General features: G+C 47.9%; 1 protein-coding gene across 1 annotated transcript in view; it reads left to right on the forward strand.

Moving 5' to 3' along the window:
- Positions 1 to 18,820, forward strand: part of VWF (von Willebrand factor) — a 147,543-nt gene that overhangs the window by 84,952 nt on the left and 43,771 nt on the right. The window contains exons 24-33 of the mRNA XM_008584313.1: positions 705 to 840; positions 2,960 to 4,338; positions 5,681 to 5,797; positions 5,891 to 6,031; positions 6,323 to 6,466; positions 8,801 to 8,965; positions 9,881 to 9,924; positions 10,174 to 10,351; positions 17,060 to 17,280; positions 18,451 to 18,643. Of these exons, the coding sequence (XP_008582535.1) occupies positions 705 to 840; positions 2,960 to 4,338; positions 5,681 to 5,797; positions 5,891 to 6,031; positions 6,323 to 6,466; positions 8,801 to 8,965; positions 9,881 to 9,924; positions 10,174 to 10,351; positions 17,060 to 17,280; positions 18,451 to 18,643 (2,718 nt within the window). The remainder of the gene's footprint in view (positions 1 to 704; positions 841 to 2,959; positions 4,339 to 5,680; positions 5,798 to 5,890; positions 6,032 to 6,322; positions 6,467 to 8,800; positions 8,966 to 9,880; positions 9,925 to 10,173; positions 10,352 to 17,059; positions 17,281 to 18,450; positions 18,644 to 18,820) is intronic.

Consider the following 18,820-nt stretch of genomic DNA (forward strand, 5'->3'; position numbering starts at 1 on the left):
GGGGGGCTGCCATGCACACTGCCCGCCAGGTGGGGCCTTGGTTTCTGGGGGGGAGGCAGGGGGTGGGAGGGGTGGTTGGGAAGGGCATGTCTCCATCCTGCTTGCCGTGGCCTCCGCCTGGCCATGCTCCATCCCCAGCCCTGCGACCCCACACCAGGTTCTGCTTCTGTGGGTTCTATCCTCAAAGCCAGGCCAGCCATGATTTTTGTCAAGTTGAGCTCTTATAAAATCCTTTAGTGTGCCTACTTGTGGGTTTATCACTTAGAGTAGCACTTTCTGATTGAACTTTCTGCAATGGTGGGAATGTTCTGCTGAATGCAATGGTGGCTGATGTGTCTGAGGAACTGGATTTTGAAGTGCATTGAATTTTACTTAATTTAAATTTAAATAGCCATATATGGATAATGGCTATCATATTGAACAGCACAGTTCTAAGGGTATTGAATACATTCTTTGGGAGAGCAAAAGGATCCTTGGAGATAAGATAAGGCTGGGGGAGGTGAGGTAGGATGAAGGAATCCCCCCTCCCGGTTTTGCAAAGGGGTAAATCAAGGCACAAAGGAGGAAGGATGCTCCCTGAGTGGTGAGGTTACCCCTGGGGAGGCAGGCAGAGCTGGCTTCTGGGACAGGCCCGTTTAGCTAAAGGTGAGTCTTCCTTTCGGGAAAGGTGAGTCTCAGCTCCTAATGAGAGGTTGGTTGTGCAGGGAAAATCCTGGATGAGCTTTTGCAGACCTGCGTCGAGCCCGAAGACTGCCCTGTGTGTGAGGTGGCTGGTCGGCGCCTAGCCCCGGGAAAGAAAGTCACCTTGAACCCCAACGACCCCAAGCACTGCCAGATTTGGTAAAACAGATTCCCTGGTTGTTGGAGGTGATGAGTCTTACTGTCTTCTCTGGGGCCCTGTGAGACAAGGTTTGGGGTGAACTTCCTAGCTACGTGAGTTGAGAGATTGAGTTTATTTTATTTGTTTAGTTTATTAATTAATTAGTTTAGTTTATTGTTTACTTTGTTTCTAGAGTTTACTTCTCTTTCTTTAAGGACACACTAGATTGCTTCCTCCCAAAATATTCCTTAAGCTGTTTTTACCTTTTCTTGATGTATGCAGAGTGGGGTCTCTGATTGTCCCTGGAAATCATGCCTGATCTGACAGGCATCTGTGAAACTCAGATTTCTATCTCACTGGAGGTGGGGATGCAGGGGAGGAGAGTAAGATGGAGCCCTTCACCCCTTGGTATAACGTAGACATCTTGGGGGCCACAGTCAAGGTCACAGGGCATGGCTTTCCTAATTGGGAGGGAAGACACTCACCACTGTCACCCTGGGCTCTCCCCGGAATTGCCTCTGGGAAACTGGCTGTGGGGGAGGAGAGAAGGGGTCCTCAGGGTGAGCTCTGAGCTTTCTGAAGTCCTGCTCGTATGTAGGGAACATTTATTAAAATGCCAGTATATTCAACACCACTCCCTGACACCAGTCAAGCCTTATGGGAACTTAAACTTGAGAGCTTGAATTCTCTGGGGAGGGGCTATGGCCACAGCTGCCAGAGTCAGATCCTGCCGCCACCATCTGTGCAAACAAGAGCCAGCACTGCCTGGGGCAAGTTTTCTAGCAAACACAGGAAACTAGAAAGTATGTCACTCATGCACAGTTAACCAAGGATTGAAGCAATAAATTGTGTGGATCACGAGGAGGTAGGAATTAACTTCTTGGTAGGACTCTGCCTGCCACCCTCCCTATGCCAAGACTGACCCTGTAAGCAGTAAAGAATGGGGTGAATGTGGTGCTGGCTTGGGGCTCTGCACCAAAAGGGCATGAGAGCTTAGAGCCCTCTCCTGCCTCCCCCACTGACACATGGGGAGGGCCAGTGACCACGGTGCACACTGAAGGGCAGCCGGGCCACAGGGGCTACTTCCCAGGGCTCAGAACACTGCTGCCTTTTTGGTTTGCTGGGAGCTCTGAAGGCAAGTTGCCTCAAAGGCCAGGGGTGTGAAAAGAAGGTCCTAGCCTGCATGGGTGACTTGATTTCTCCTGTGGTCTGGCATATCCTGCTACTTTGCAGTATAAAAGGATGAAGTGACCAGAAGAGCCTGGGAATTTGGCCTGGCAGTGGAGGAGTTTGTGGTTGGGGTAACTACCCTGCTACAGACCTGTGGTGTGTGCACAGGGCCTGGCCGATGACTGGCACATAATCAGTGCTCGCCAGATGTCCACTGGGGTGCATGAGCCCCGGTCTCTTTCTAGGTCTGACACCTTGGAGACGGCTGTCTGCTACTCCCAAGTACTTTGTATTGCTAGATAAAGTCAGGATTTTGAATCTTTATTCATCTTCCCCAAATATTTTTACTCCAGTTTTCCTCTCTTTCTTCAGACCTAACATCTGAGAGTGCTTCAAAAAGTTCATGGAAAACCAGAAAGATAATCTGAATCTTTTCATGAACTCTTTGAAGTACCCTCATATTAAACATGGTTCACAATTCATTCAGCTTAAAGTCTGTCATAGTAAATACTATAAAGCATTTGTCTTCAATAGAACAGAGTCCTGGTCAGTGTCAACATTTTAGAGCAGTATTTATCCTTTGAGATATTTGTAAGAAAGTTTGGATTACAATGAAATACTTAAGTTGCTGGAGATGCAGGTTGAAAAGAAATCAACTTTAAATGGCTACGTGAATAGCCTAGAACAGCAAAGATTCTTTTTCAGGTCTTGGATGGGTTTAAGCTTTGGCTTCTGGAGCGAAGGCAAGGTTGTCCTGTGTGTGTGTGTGTGTGTGTGCATGCACTAACTGAGGACACATGTCAACAAATGACATCTCACTTGGGTGAAGAATGTTTTGTGGGAGCCCAAGTTCGGGTGGGCCTGGCAGGCAGGTCTGTGGGAATATGTGTCAGTGATCCTGCCCTGCAGGGCTGAGAAGCGCCCAGAGTTCTTCCTGAATAATTTTGGGTTCTTCCCCCTCTTCTGCAGCCACTGTGATGGTGTCAACCTCACCTGTGAAGCCTGCCAGGAACCGGGAGGCCTGGTGGTGCCCCCCACAGATGCCCCAGCCAGCCCTACCACCGAGGACGTGGAGGACACCCCAGAGCCGCCCCTGCACGACTTCCTCTGCAGCAGGCTGCTGGATCTGGTCTTCCTGCTGGACGGCTCCTCCAAGCTGTCTGAGGCAGAGTTTGAAGTGCTGAAGGCCTTCGTGGTGGGCATGATGGAGCGGCTGCGCATCTCCCAGAAGTGGATCCGCGTGGCCGTGGTTGAGTACCACGACGGCTCCCACGCCTACATCTCGCTCAAGGACCGGAAGCGGCCCTCGGAGCTGCGGCGCATCGCTGGCCAGGTGAAGTACGCGGGCAGCCAGGTGGCCTCCCCCAGTGAGGTCTTGAAGTACACGCTCTTCCAGATCTTTGGCAAGATCGACCGCCCCGAAGCCTCCCGAATTGCCCTGCTCCTGACGGCCAGCCAGGAGCCCCCCCGGTTGGCCCGGAACTTGGTCCGCTACGTCCAGGGCTTGAAGAAGAAGAAGGTCATTGTGATCCCGGTGGGCATTGGGCCCCATGCCAGCCTTAAGCAGATCCGTCTCATCGAGAATCAGGCCCCCGAGAACAAGGCCTTTGCGCTCAGCAGCGTGGATGAACTGGAGCAGCGAAGGGACGAGATTATCAGCTACCTCTGTGACCTTGCCCCTGAGGCCCCTGCCTCCAGGCAGTCCCCCGACATGGCACAGGTCACTGTGGGTCCAGGGCCCTTGGGGATTTCACCGTTAGGACCCAGTAGGAGCTCCATGGTTCTGGACGTGGTGTTTGTCTTGGAAGGGTCGGACAAAATCGGTGAGGCCGACTTCAACAGGAGCAGGGAGTTCACGGAGGAGGTGATCCAGCGCATGGACGTGGGCCAGGGCAGCATCCACGTTGCCGTGCTGCAGTACTCGTACGTGGTGGCCGCGGAGCACACCTTCCAGGAGACGCAGTCCAAGCAGGACGTCCTGCAGCGTGTGCGCGAGATCCGCTACCGAGGTGGTAACAGGACCAACACTGGACTGGCCCTGCAGTACCTGTCTGAGCACAGCTTCTCTGCCAGCCAGGGGGACCGGGAGCAGGCACCTAATCTGGTCTACATGGTCACAGGCAATCCCGCCTCTGACGAGATCAAGCGGTTGCCCGGAGACATCCAGGTGGTGCCCATCGGAGTGGGCCCTCATGCCAACGTGCAGGAGCTGGAGAGGATCGGCTGGCCCAATGCCCCCATCCTCATCCAGGACTTCGAGACACTCCCCCGAGAGGCTCCTGACCTGGTGCTGCAGAGGTGCTGCTCCGGAGAGGGGCTGCGGATTCCCACCCTCTCTCCTGCCCCCGGTATGCTGGTGCATGCGTGCAGTAGGAGGTCTGGGTGAGCACGGTGGGGGTGGCCTTGGCACTGTGTGTGTCCTGCTCTAACCTCCCTGCTCTGTGCCTGTCTCAGAGAGCCTGTTTCCTCACCTCCCAGGCAGGGAGACACAGCAGGGTCCTTCTTGGGAGGTAACTTTTCTTATTGTGTGTGCTTGTGAATTTAAAGTTTATACAATCCTGTTGTTAAAACTTAAACAATACCAAGGGTATGGAGTAAAAAATGCAAGTCTTACTCCTCACACACAGCCTCAGCCCCACCCAACCCCACTCTGCCTTGAAAGTATCCTCTTTTAAATCTGGTGACTACCAGATCACTTTCGGCCACACTGCGTGGATGGAATTATCACCCAGTGGATAATTCTTTGGGGCAAGGCCAGGAGGTTCAGTCTTGTGATTCCAGAGCCAGACTGCCTTAGTTTGAGTCTCAGCTCTACCACTTGCTAGTTGGGTCATTTTGGGCAAATGCTTAACCTGTTTGTATGTATATCAGTCTCCTCCTCTGTACAATGGGGATGGTAATAGTGCCTACGTGTAAAATGCTTACAATTGGACCTAGCACGTGGCAGTGCTCAGATGCTCGCCACCACCGCCGTCACTGTTGATTTCCTAGCCGATGCTGGTGTCCGAGCAGGTCTCAGTTCCTGACTGTCTGTGTTTGGTGTGTGCAGGATCATCCAGAATCACCGGCTTTTTTTTTTAAAAAAAGTGTTTCTTGAGCCTCACACTTCTTGTTATCAGTGCTTTTATTTCTTTGTTTTTGTTTTTAATCAGAGCCTCAGATTTATGTAAATTCTTGTGCTATTTCTGCTGAGGAGAACAGTAATAAGACCATCTAATCAAATCTCAGAACGGACTCAAGCATTAGCAAGAGCACTAGGCATTTGTAACTGGAATTGCTCACGGTGCCTGCCCTGCCCTGTAAGAACCGAGAGCACAGAAACTCACTTCCTGGGATGCGCTGCTGCTCCGTCTCCTTTTGCCGTCCCCCTGTTTTGCTGTTCCAGTATTTCATTCGATTCTATGAGAGGGGCAGCCTCCTGCTGCTGCGCGGTTGGAGGCCTCTTGCTTTCATCCACAGGCATTTAAACCTCCTTTAGGTGGAGTTGGGGTCTTCTCCATGCCTGCAAAGTTGGGTTACTCATGGGCCGGGACCTCCATCTCCCTCCTCCCCTCCTCCCTGGCCCATCTCGCCATTGCACTGGACTAGAGAAGACACTCCCCCTTTTGGGGGCCACGTGGTCAGCGGTGGGCCTGGGGGCAGGTCTCCCTGCCAGCACTCCTGTGCTCACCTTCCTGGTCCTCCTTGTAGAATGCAGCCAGCTCCTGGATGTGGTCCTTCTCCTGGATGGCTCCTCCACCTCTCCAGCTTCTTACTTTGATGAAATGAAGAGTTTTGCCAAGGCTTTCATTTCAAAAGCCAGCATAGGTGAGTGCTGCCCCTACAGCAGCAGGTGAGGAAGAGGCCTTTTGGGGGGCTCCGCCTGATTCAAAGTGATGCCCATTTTCTCTGTCCTCCTAGGGCCTCACCTCACTCAGGTGTCAGTGCTCCAGTATGGAAGCACCACCACCATTGACGTGCCGTGGAATGTGGCGCAGGAGAAAGCCCATTTACTGAGCCTCGTGGAACTCATGCAGCGGGAGGGAGGCCCCAGCCAAATTGGTAACGTGCTGCTGCAGGCTGGATACAGAACCTGCATTCCTCCCCTAAGTCTTGGCATGGGTGGCAGAGTGGCCTCGGCCAGTCACTTTGCTCCTTGTCCTTAATTCCCTCTCCTGTAAAGTGAGGGGCTGGGTGCTCTTCCAGGTCCTTTCCAGATCTCACTTGTGTGTTCCTCCGAGCCTCTGAATTGTTCAGCTTCTGAATGACTTACAGACCTGCCATGAGACAAGGTGCCCAGACGGCATCAGAAACGCCATTTCTGACTCGGTGTGGTCTGTTCTCCACTCTCAGGTTATGCTTTGGGCTTTGCTGTGCGGTACATCACTTCAGAAATCCACGGTGCCAGGCCTGGAGCCTCTAAGGCAGTGGTCATCCTAGTCACGGATGTGTCCACGGATTCGGTGGCTGCAGCAGTGGATGCCGCCAGATCCAACCGTAAGTGTCTGGTGTCCAATTCTGACACCAATTCTGACACTCTCCTAAAACGGTCGAGGAGGGAAAGTGGGTGAGGGTGGCATCGGGATTTTCTGGCAGATTTTAAGTATGCTTAATACCCATATGTGGCCTGGTTTTAAACAGCAGGAAATTGTCTAATCACTGAGTTATTGGAAAACAAACAGTAATAGATGTGTTTATCCTGCACTTTCCTCACGCTTTAGTTTGTACCCTTTAACTTCTCCACATTTTTCCTTTGTGTCCAGGGGTGATCATATCTCACACTTTTCCTTTTTAAAGTGGTGTCCTTTGTCTCTCACCAAAATGCCATGTCTGAGTCCAGAATAATTCACTGTGGGGCCTTGAGAGCCTTCATATGCTCGGGGCCCTCTCCTGGTACCAGGCCAATGGGCCTGGGAGGTTGGATGATGCTTTAGGAAGGGGAAGGATGCAGGCATGACCCAGCCTTGGTGCCCCATAAGAGCTTGTGCTGCGAATAGCAACGATCTGAGCCAGGACGAGTGGTGTAGAGCCAAGGGAGGTCTGGGTGAGCGGAGTGACATTGAGTCCCCTCACGGCCACCTGGAGAACTGTTCGTCTTTCAAAACCCTGCCTGGCATTGTCTTTTCTCTGCTGTCTTCCTGATGTTCTCTGTACCATATCTGAACTACTCAAAATGTGCAAATCATATTGTATTGTATTAATTTGTTATGTGTCTGTTCCTTGCACATATCGGGAGTTCTTTGAAGACAAGGGCAAAATCTTGCTTATTTCTGTCTCATCTGTGTATGATGTGCAAAATAGGTGACCACTTAATGGTTGTTGAATGAATGAATGTGACGTGTTTATAAAATGTATTATTTAAGGAAAAGGACATTAAAAGATTAGGGTTATATGTTTAGATGATACAGTGAACTTACAAGAGCTGAAAAGTTGCTGGTAGAAAATCAGCTGTAATCTTAAACAAATTGCAAATATCTAGAACTTGCTGGAGAACTGAATTGGGGAATTTCTGGAGGGAGATTTTTCTCCTTTAGTATCAAGAATCCAAACAAAGACTTTCATCGGGAAAGGATTAGTTGTGGTCTAGAGGAAACAGACATGGCCCAGGGGAAGTCATTTAACTGTTCAAAGCCTCAGTTTCACATCTGTAAACGGGCATGCACATATTCTGAGCTCAGCCCGTGGTATTTTCTCTTCCCTGCTTACCCTTGTCCCCTTGGTGGTCTCATTCAGTGTCCTGGGTCTAAATACACTTGTATACCACTGCCTTCTGAATTCCTCTCTCCAGCCTAGACCTCTCACCCCAGCTCAGCCTAGAGGTTCTAACAGGCATTTCAATATAAACTAAACTCCTGCCATTCACACCCAAATCTCCTCCGCCTGCAGTCTTTCTCATCTCAGAAAATGGCAATTCTATCCTTCCAGGTGTTCAGGTCAAACACTTAGGGATTCCTCTTTTTCTCTCATACCCCCGTGCCATCCACCAACAAGCTGTAGCTCTGTCTTCAAAATGCATCGTGACACCACTCCACACCACCTCCACCACTGTCACCCTGACCCAAGCCTCTGTCCTTCCTCACCTGGATTATTGAAGCAGCTTTCTAACTGGAACCCCGGCTTACACATTTGTCCCCTGCAGTTCATTCTCAACACAGCAGCTGCAGCGACCCTTTAGAAATCAAAGTCAGCTCATGTCATCCCTCTGCTCCACATCTTGGCGGGCTTTCTGTTTCATTCAGAGAACACGCTGAGTCCTGCCATGGCCTGGGAAGCTCTACATGGCCCATGCTCCACTCCCTCTCCTGCCCGCTTGGCATTCACCCCTCTGCTCTGCGGCCCTGTGTGTGCTGTTCTGTCTGCTGGGGATATTCCTCCCTCAGCTGTCCTTCGGCTCCTTAAATGCCACCTTCTCACTGAACACTTCTCCAACCACCACCTATGAATCAAGAACCCCCACTCCTGCTTCCAGGCATTTCCATCCTCCGCATCCCATTTTCTTTTTCTCTAAGCACTTATCCACGTCTGACATACGATGTATTTGCCTTCTTGTGTGTTCATTGTCTGTCCCTCCCCAGCGTAAGCTCCATGAGGACAGGGGATAGGGGCTTTATGTGCTTGGCTCACTGCCAAAACCCGTCGCTTAGAATAGTGACTGACACAGAGTAGGAGCTCATTACTGCTCGTGACAGACTGAATGTCTTCCTCACAGGGTTGGGGCACGTGACCAGTCTGGAAAGTGTGAGACTGTACAGGTGCTGGCTACAGCATCAGGCCAGTCCATGTTGGGCCCACCTGACCACAGACGCTTTCTTGTTCCTTTGCTGACTCTAGGAGTGACAGTGTTCCCCATTGGTATTGGGGATCGATATGACACAGCCCAGCTGAGTATGCTGGCAGGCTCAGAGGCCAGCTCCAATGTAGTGAAGCTCCAGCGAGTCGAAGACCTTCCCACTATGGTCACCATGGGCAATTCCTTCCTCAACAAACTGTGCTCTGGTGAGTCTTGTAACACTTTTCTTACACCCCTGAAAACCTCCCCCAAAACATAAACATGAAAACACCGTTCTAGGGTCCTGAGGGTACCAAGGCATGAGATTTGGCCTTGCATGAAGATTGTTACATGGACCAGGACCTTTAAGTTTCTGCTCATGGAAGGTGCACTACAGACCTCCAGGGGCCACCAGAAGGTCTTCTGTGTATCGTCCTTCTTCCACCCTGTCCCTCTGAACTTTAGCAGAGAAGGCCCATGCTCATTTGTGCAGAGGGATCTTGGACAAGAGAATCAGAAGACGTAAGCAGGGAACCCCCCCATCCTGCAGATCATGGTCTTCCCCATAGTCCGGTGCTCACTCTCGACATGGGTGTAGCGGGCTTCAGAAATGCAGTACCAGTGAATAATATCAAAACACCACAATTTATGTTGAATTTATGTTAGAAACTTTAAAAAAATATATACGACTTTTTGGGCCTGGTTTTCTGTATCTTCCTTACGTAACTAGCTGTAAGTCAGAACTTGTACAGAGTTATTTCCCGTTCCTGCTGGGTGAGAGCTCTCCTGGTAGGACTCTTCAAGTACATCTCTTTCAGGTTTTCAGGTCTTGCTTGCCCCCCACCCCTCCCTTCCCTGGCAGTGGCTTGCATGTGAAAGGAGATAATGACCGTGTCTCTGAAAGACCCCACGAGCTGTGGTTATTGCCGTATTATCATTGATAACTGCAAAGCATGTCTGAAGAACCGCAGGGTGACCACCTCTCAACCCATGGACCAGGGTCCCCACTGTGAAACCCACTCAGATTCTTTACAGACTTCAGTTGACTCAAAGACTAGACTGGGTAGCCAGGCAGACATGGCGAATGGTTTAGGATTTTGGGCGATAGTTGGGAACTAAGGTCTTGCTGGTGTCTGTTTCAGGGTTTGTTAGCATTTGCGTGGACGAAGACGGGAACGAGAAGAGGGTGAGTGTGTGGGGCCCTCGTTTCCACTGGTTCATTTTTCCTACTCGGGTCTTAGTCCAGTTTCTTCTCTTTGGGAGTCCCCCTGTCCCTCTTGTGTTCTGCTTCCTGTCTCACACACAGCCTCCTTGCCCTTTAGGCCGGTGTCCGGGGCTCGCCTCTGTGTGCCCAGAGGTGCTTGGCTGGCAGGTGGGTGTAGAGTTGGAGTATCTCATCCATTCCCTGTTGGTGGCTGTTTTTTTTCTCCTGCAGCCTGGGCAAGTCTGGACCTTGCCAGATCAGTGCCACACGGTGACATGCCTGCCAGATGGCCAGACCTTGCTGAAGAGTCATCGGGTCAACTGTGACCGGGGGCCGAGGCCTTCGTGTCCCAACAACCAGTCCCCTGTTCGGGTAGAAGAGACCTGTGGCTGCCGCTGGTCCTGCCCCTGTGAGTTTTTGCTTCACCAGCCTGGACGGTGTCAAGGCGCAGAGCTTTGAGCGGGGCTGTGTGGAGAGATAGAGCAAGAGCCAGGCAGCTGGGGTACCCTCCCGTCCTCACCGTGTGCACGGGCTGCCTCCCACGCCCCCTCCCTCCCGTGCTCTCTGAGTGTGTGTTTTCATCGGGGCTCAGGGATCACTGCTCTCTTCTGTCTTTGGAAGGCACTTCCCCAGATTAAGTGTAACCAGAAGGAAGACGTGCTTTTCTGAGGTCAGTGCTCAGCTTGGCTGTCGGCGAGTCTACCTTTAGGAATCTGCATGTTTGGGGTATAGCAGTGGAAGTGCGGCAGTGAGAGGGGTGCCCCCAGAAAGCTCTCCAGTCCACCCATAGCTGCATGGGGCTGGGTGGCCTGGCTGAGAGGGGGACGTGTTCGAGTCCATCTCACGTAAGCCTGTGGACACTGTGGGCCCTTGGGGGTGGGTCAGGCCTCTTGCCTCCTGACTGGGAGAAATGGCTGTTTCTGATGGTCCCTCCTCAGCAGTGGATCGATCATAACCATCATGCTGAACCGACGTAACTTGTGGGATGCCATCAAAACTGCGTTTGATATCTCACTCTCCCTGGAGAACTGATTCGGTGGGGTACACTTCCCCCAGCCGAGATGAAAACTCTGCCAGACCTCATGTTCTTCCTGTTTACTCATAAAGATTTCTATGGTCACTTGAAGCCATAAACCAAAGACTCAGTTGGTAATTAGATGCCCACTCCAGTGTAATAATCAAAACCTTGAACTTGATTAGAATTACAGCACCTCCCAGTCCCAGTTTGGGCTGCCTGCCTCCGGGAGAGAGGGTGTGGTCAGCTTTGCTCGCAGCTGGGGGCATGGAGAGGGGGCAGTGGACAGGGGGATTAGCACACCATGTGGCTGCTGTGCTGTGCGAGGCTCTGCGCCCTCTGGCCCGGCAGGAGTTTACGGCATCCTGCTTCTCTTGCCGGCTCTCCTGAGGATTTCCTAAGAGGCTTCCTTGCAGTGCTGCTCCAATACTCAGTCCGCGGGCACAAGAAACAGTCCATGTCCTCTGGCTGGCTGCTGCTTCTCCCCACTAAGCTTCCGGCTTTTCTGCATTCAACCTCTCATAGGCTCTCTCTCTTTTGGGGTCCACCTAACCCTATAGCAGGATCACTTTTAGGACAAGCCCAGCCCTCCTGTCTTCTGTAGGTCCTCTGTCTCGTTGCCTGGCCACCTGCGGCCAATAGCCACAGCTTCTCTCTTTTCAGGCACGTGTCAGACAGTGGTCCAGTGTTCCCCATAACTGCGTGGAACATGAACCCGTCTCTTGGAGTGGCCTCCTGAAAGTCCTGCTCATGAGGCTCCATTTATCCCTCTTGAAGCATGTGGGGATGTGGAACTCACAGCACAGGAGCTGCTCTCTTCAAATAAATCCCTTCTTAACCCAATCCGTCAATATCCCTCTTGACTCTTAAAATGAGTGAAAGCCTTCAAGAGTCATAAAACTAGATTTTAGGGTTTTTCTTTTGAAAAACATTTTAAAATTTAAGCATTTTAAAACTTTTTATTTTCAATAATTTTAGATTTATAAAAATTGCATAAATAGCACAAGGAATTCCTGAATACCTTCAGCAAGATTGTCATATATCTTATATAATCATAGTACAATGACCAAAATCAGGAAATTAACACTGATTAAAAACTATTATCTTATTCAAATTTTTCCAGTTGTCTTACTAATATCCTTTTTTTTTTTCTGGTCTAGGATTCAGTCCAGAATCACACATCCCATGTAATGTCATGTCTCCCTAATCTCCTTAAATGTGGAACAATACCTCAGTCTTTCTTTGACTTTTATGACCTTGATGCTTCTGAAGAGTACCGACCAGTAATTTTGTAGAATGTCTCTCAATTTGGGTTAAAACCAGGTTATACATTTTGTCAAGGATACCATGGAAGACACACTGTGCTCTTCTTTGGCACGTGGTATAAAGAGGTGGTGATGTCAACCTGCCCCATCACTGGTGATGTCAAGTTTGATCACTTGGTTTAGGTGGGGTTCACCAGGTTTCTCCACTGCAAAGTCATGTTTCTCCTCTTTGCATTTCACGATTATCTTGTGAAGAGATACTCTGAAATGATGGAACTATACTTTCCCCTATTATGTGTACCAACCGTGGATGATTCTCTGCTGAAACAGTTCTTACTACGGTGTTAGCCAAATAGGGATTTTCGATCTCCATCATCCCCTGCATATTTATTAGTTGGAATTCTATTGAAAGGAAGAGCTTTCCTTTCTCTCTCATTTATTAATTAATTTATTAAATCAAGTATTTGTCCAATCGCTGTGGACTCATGGATTCTTATTTTTATTCTTTGTGGTGCATTCAATTACGAGCATTCATTATTTTCTTGCTCAAATGGTCCCAGATTCAGCCGCGGGCAGTCCTTCTGATTCGCCTCTTGTGTCCTTCTGACGTGTCCACATCCCTTCCTTTCTCAGACAGCAAGAAGCTTAGCTTTCCTTATCCACAATGTGTTTACATATTTGCTTAATCCCGGAATACACATAAAGTAGTTTCAGTATTGCTAACCCAGACCTTTGTGACAAGCGCATCTACTAACTAGAGGACAGTATTTGTGTGCAACTCTTTTTGACTTTATTCTTGGAGTAAAATTTTGTTTTCCAAAGTTATTTAGGTTCGTCTGCCCACAACCCTTTTACGTAGTTATGTTATTCGTTGCCATTAGTATAATCTGTTTCTGTTTGCATTCCACTTGGGGCTCCCCTCGTCCCTATCCCTGCTGATTTTATTTACTTATTGCTCCTGGCATGTGAAGCATTGCATGATTATAAGTGCCGGAGCTCTACGGAAAGGTGCATCCTCTCCTTCCCTTCCCGGTCCCTCCCGCCCATGCCCACCTGTTCCCTGGAGGTAAACACTCACTTTGATTGAAGTCTCATTCATGTCTGGTTTATCCTGCCTGTGGTTGTTTCTGTACAAATGAGCTTTGCCTTTTTTTCTGCTTAAGAGTACAAGGGTACTTCAGAAAGTTCATGGAAAGGTTCATATTATCTTTTAATGCTATTTTTCCATGAACTGTTAGAAGTACCCTCCTGTATCCTGGAAGTCACTCCGTATCAGCTCAAAGACAGCTTCCTAGTAGCTCTTCACTGTGCACCGAACATTAGTGCACGACATTAGAAGAACATTACTCAGCTGTCCTTCTAAGTGTGTGCATTTAGATCATTTTCAATATTTTGCAATTATGCACAATGCTGCAGTGAGTATCCTTGAGTATATAAGTTTTTATATAGTTGGAAGTGTGTCATCAGGGTAGATTCCTGGAAGTGGGATTCTTGGGTCAACAGATAAGTGTGTATAAAAATCACATTTTTATTACTTTCTCTCTGACCCTTTCACTTTGCTCATTAACTCATTTTCATTCTTTTTGCTGTTTTCTTGCTTTTCTCGAATGCTCTTTATTAAATTTTTGATTTATTTTCTCGTGGGTCCTTATAATTTAGTCTTTATTTCTGAGTTGATTTTGCCCTTTTCTTTCATTTCCCCCCTGAACTTAATAAACTCTATTTTTTGGACTCCTGTTTTTGTTAATTTCTTAGTTTTTGAAATTTTGATTCAAGGTCATCTTCATTTTTTTGCAAATTCTGAGTATATTTAATTTAGTTTGAGTGTTGTGTTACAATTTCTTCTGTGTCATGGTTCTTTAGTTTTTTTCTTTTTGTGGAATTTTTATTAGGTGAGGAGTGTTGATTCTTGTTTTCTGATTTTTTAAAGCAACTTTTACAGGCTTAGTTTTCTTCTGTTCATTTTGTGGATTAAGGGTTTTACAAGATTTCTGGTTCAATGACTCTCTCTTCTATCAGTGTAGAAAAGTTGTTTCCTTAGTGGTGTGCGTGTGTGTGCGCACACACATGTGCATCCTGAAGGTTGTATGTCCTCTAATTTTTTTAGTTCTTTTTTTGTCTTTCTGGGCCCTAAATTTACCTTCCTGCTTTTTTTTTTTTTTTTTTTTTTTTTTTTTAACATCACCACTCAATTGCCAGGCACCTTTCCATGCCTTTTTGCCACCCCTTCCCCCCCATGCCTTTCAGGTTGCCACTTAACGTTGTGTGTGTTTTAAGCATCTGATCGGATCTATCAGGATACTTTACAAACCATTTTTACACTTGGGATGGACTTCTGTGTCAGGTGGTGGTGGTTGTAGAGAAATTTGAGGCTTGTGCTCACTCTGCTGCCCTCTTCTCTCTTCTTTACAGTTTTCCTTGGGTTGTCCCTGTTCATGACAAAGGCTAGTGGCTAGAGCATGAGATGGTTTGCTGAGATTTGGTGTTTTTTTTTTTCTTATTTTATTTAGTTATTTTAAAGTTTGGGTATTCTCTGTTTTCTAGTTATGCTGAACGCATGATTTTTATACGGTAGTTTAATTGGGTCTTATTGTCCTGTATTAGGTTTGGAGGGTCTATGGGGAGATGTGGACGTGGGCAGCTACCCTTGTCTTTGGCTGCCTGGATGTCATTGAGTGTTTGCACTTTGGTCTCTCTGACAATTCACTTTGGTACCTAATATCCTTTATATTTTGGCACTCAGTCAAAAGTTTTAGTATTATATTCTGTCACAGATATTTCTATTGTCATTTTAAAAGATAATGAGTAGAAAGATGTTGAAGAGAAGGAGAAAGATGAAATAAAATGATTTCTGGAGATATTTACGAGTGGAATATTTTGCAATAATATTTTATAATTCTGCAATAATATTTTATTATGTAACTCTCATATATTAATTTTTTGATTAGTTTAGCTTAATTTTCTCTACGTCTTGAACATTGGAGTGTGTTAATATATGTGACTTATTAAAACTGATCAGTAAACTGGAGTACAGTGTGATGGTTTGTTGGGAAGTAACTTGGTATTCTGGAGATGGAAAGATCTCAAGTTCTAATATACCTACAACACAGAAATTTTTTTTTTTTTTTTTTTTTTTCTTTTTTCCGTGTCCGGCAACGGATCGCAACCCTCAGTGTTGCCCCCGTACTGGACCGGCGACGGGATCGCAAGCCTCGGCGTTGCTCCCGCGCCTCGCTCAGCCAGTGAGCGGGAGCCGGTCTGTACATGGGATCCGAACCCTCGGACGGGAGCGCCGCCGCGCTTCCCAAGCGGCGCACTATCCAGTGCACCACCGGGCCGGCCCACAACACAGAAATTTTATTACTACAAACTATTGGATTTCCTCTGTGGCACTGGCTTCTTGGTAAGACTTATAGATCTATTTATTGAACATGCATGTGTGTGACACACTATTAGGCAGGCCTTTTATCCACATTGAAACCAGTGCACACAATAATCCTCAAAGGTAGCTATTATAATCCCATTACGCAGAGGAGATAGGAGAGGATCACCGAAGAGAAGTAATCTATCCAAGGTCACAGGACAAGTAAGTGGTAGAGCAGAATTTAACCCTGAGTTTCTTTGGCTCTGGAGTGCCCATTCCATGTCACGGTTTACCTTATGGTGGGCAGAACCCTTCCCATGAACTCACCAGGTGTGAGCTAAAACCATTTCTTTGGCTTGCAGTTTATTACATTCTCATGGCAGTTGGGGCTGATTCCTTGACAACTGACAACACTAACAGCTGGAGTACTGGGAGTCACTTGCAGCATGGATGTCAGTAAGCCAGTGGCGTTTAGTAGCGTCACTTGGAAATGACTGCTGCTCAAGGACTTAGGGGATTTTGAGTTGAAGAACTTCTGGGGGCTGCTCAGCTCTGACAGATGTCATATCCAGACCCACCAAGTGTCAGTGGATGTGCTGCCTTGACAGCCACCTGTGGAGGTGGAGGTTTCCCAGGCCTGCCCTTGAGTGGGGGGCTTTATTACCGGGGCTCTCTGCCTACTGAATCTGCCCTAAGTCCTTGGGCTTTTATTCACCCACCACTGCAGACGTGGTCATGGTTTATCTGGAAAGCCCACCTCCATTCATTTGGGTCCAAGATTAGCTTTGAAATCATTTATGGCAGTGGTGCCTTCAATGTGGGGGTTTTTACTGAATCTTCTTTTGAAGATGCAAAATCATCAAAATTCACAAATGGTGTTTTAATAGAAACCTTGAGAATTTGCTGATTATGTGAATAAATGAGGGTCAAGTGAGAGAGCACCAAGACCCAAGCATGTTTTTTGGCTCTGGAAATACTTCTCTTCTGCGATCTCTTAAGGGATTAAGTCAACGTGGCCACTTGTACCATTAGTCACTTGGCAGCTGAAAGGACACACATCTTTAGGTAGATTTTCTTTACAATGAAATCATGAGCTCATAGCTTGCTTAGCTCCTCGTGATTTCAACAAGTTGTAACACCCCTGGAACTTTACTTTGTTTCCTGGGCCAAAGTATCCCTGTTGAGTGGATCATTCACATTGCACATTTGTGCTTTTTGGAAGTACGGTTCTATAATTTTCCACGTTTTTTTGTAGTATTTGTCCTCTAAACCTTCTCCAGGAAAATATTCAATGGCCAAGTGTTACTTTCCTAAGCTTCTCGAACTCTCAGAGTCTCAGTTTCCTAACCGGTTAAAAGGAGGAAATTGGACTGTATGACCTCACAGGGACTGTTCAGGTCTCAAGTGCATCGGTGTGTGTGCAGGTGTGGGCATGTGGAGAATGTCATGCCACCCTCTGCTCTTCCTGTCCAGGTGTATGCACGGGCAGCTCCACTCGGCACATCGTGACCTTTGATGGGCAGAATTTCAAGCTGACTGGAAGCTGTTCCTATGTCCTATTTCAAAACAAGGAGCAGGACCTGAAGGTGATTCTCCATAATGGTGCCTGCAGCCCTGGGGCGAGGCAGACCTGCATGAAATCCATTGAGGTGAAGCATAGCGGCCTCTCGCTTGAACTCCACAGCGACATGGAGGTGAGGTGCTCTCTGTGGGTCCCATGGCAAGGTGGCAGCAGAGCCTCAGGGAAGCCATGTGCTCCTGGTGGCAGCTGGTTTCAGCTGGTGCTCCTGCTTAGGACTCAGCCTCTGCCTAACTAGCAGAGGAATTTATTTCCATCTTCCTCATCTTGGCATGATTTCATGTTGTTCCGGGCCCAGATTTGGAATAGAGAATCAATTTTAAATAGCATTAAGTTGTGAATGCAGTGCCAGCTTCTGGCACTGGTGGAGAATGGGGGTTGGCACCAGGACTGTTTACCCAATAGGCATCATGAGCCTGGTGCCCAAGGCCTGTGAACCTTCCAAAGGGAAAGATTTAGGGTCTAAATTAGGGCTTCTGAAAATAGTTAGGGCCTAAAAAAATGTATGGCTTCTGAATTTGAAAAGAAAACTGCCAAACTGATGTAAATAAATGTTTCATTAAATGTTTACAAAAGGTTACATTATGCCAACTTCTCTACTTGTTCATTTAGAAATCATAAATATTTCATTGTGGAAACAACTTGTAGGCTAGATTTTCTCACTTCGCAAGAATTCCTGAATATGAACAGTAATTGCTGAAAAATCATAGCTAGTCATATATTAAATGAGTAACTCATAGCCAAACATTTAAAAATCAAAATGGTAAAAAAAAGAGTGCTTCCAAAATTTTTACAGCAAAAATTACATTCATTGCAGGATGTGAATACATTTTAATATGTTCGATATGCTATATGGTTGGGTCTCCAAAGTAAGATCTTCTAGTGAAACATGTACACACAAGAAAGATTTAAAGTAGTCCGTCCTGTTAGATGCTCCTGGAGACAATGCCCTCATGAGCCGGCAAAATTGCAACTTTCTCAGCCTGTCTCGAAGAGGCCTCCCTTCCTGTTGAGTCACACCAGCTCAAGGTTTCTAACCCCTGGGCTTTCAGGTTCTGGGTGCATGGCTGTCTGTCCAGTATTATAACAGTCTGTTCTCCTGTTAAGCCCAGTAAACACCCTTATCTTAGAAGAGCTGCTGCCAGATATCAGGGTTCGTGGCCAACACTGTGGCTGCCCGTGATGAATATGCAGGGATGCTCAGTACTTCAGCAAGAAGCCAAGAGTGCAGCTCCAGAGGTCCTCGCTGCAAGGACTACTGATGAGCCCTCCCTTCTTTGGGCAGGTGGCGGTGAATGGGAGACTGGTGTCTGTCCCTTACGTGGGTGGGAACATGGAGGCCAACATCTATGGTGCCATCATGCATGAGGTCAGATTCAACCACCTTGGCCACATTTTCACTTTCACTCCACGAAACAATGAGTTCCAACTGCAGCTCAGCCCCAAGACCTTTGCTTCAGAGATGTACGGGCTCTGTGGTAAGGATGTTTCCTCAGCTCCTCTCCCCACCTCCTTACACTTATGAACCTGGCTTCCTGTACGCTCAGGGCTCTCAGATACTTATATTTTTGGGTCTAGTAACGGGGACCGGGCAGCAGGGTTCAGACCCTGCTGGGGATGGAGACCGCCGGTCTCTGGCATCAGTGTGGTGGCCG

Source organism: Galeopterus variegatus, unplaced genomic scaffold (genome assembly GCF_000696425.1).
Source record: "Galeopterus variegatus unplaced genomic scaffold, G_variegatus-3.0.2 Scaffold3218, whole genome shotgun sequence".
Classification (NCBI taxonomy): Eukaryota; Metazoa; Chordata; class Mammalia; order Dermoptera; family Cynocephalidae; genus Galeopterus; species Galeopterus variegatus.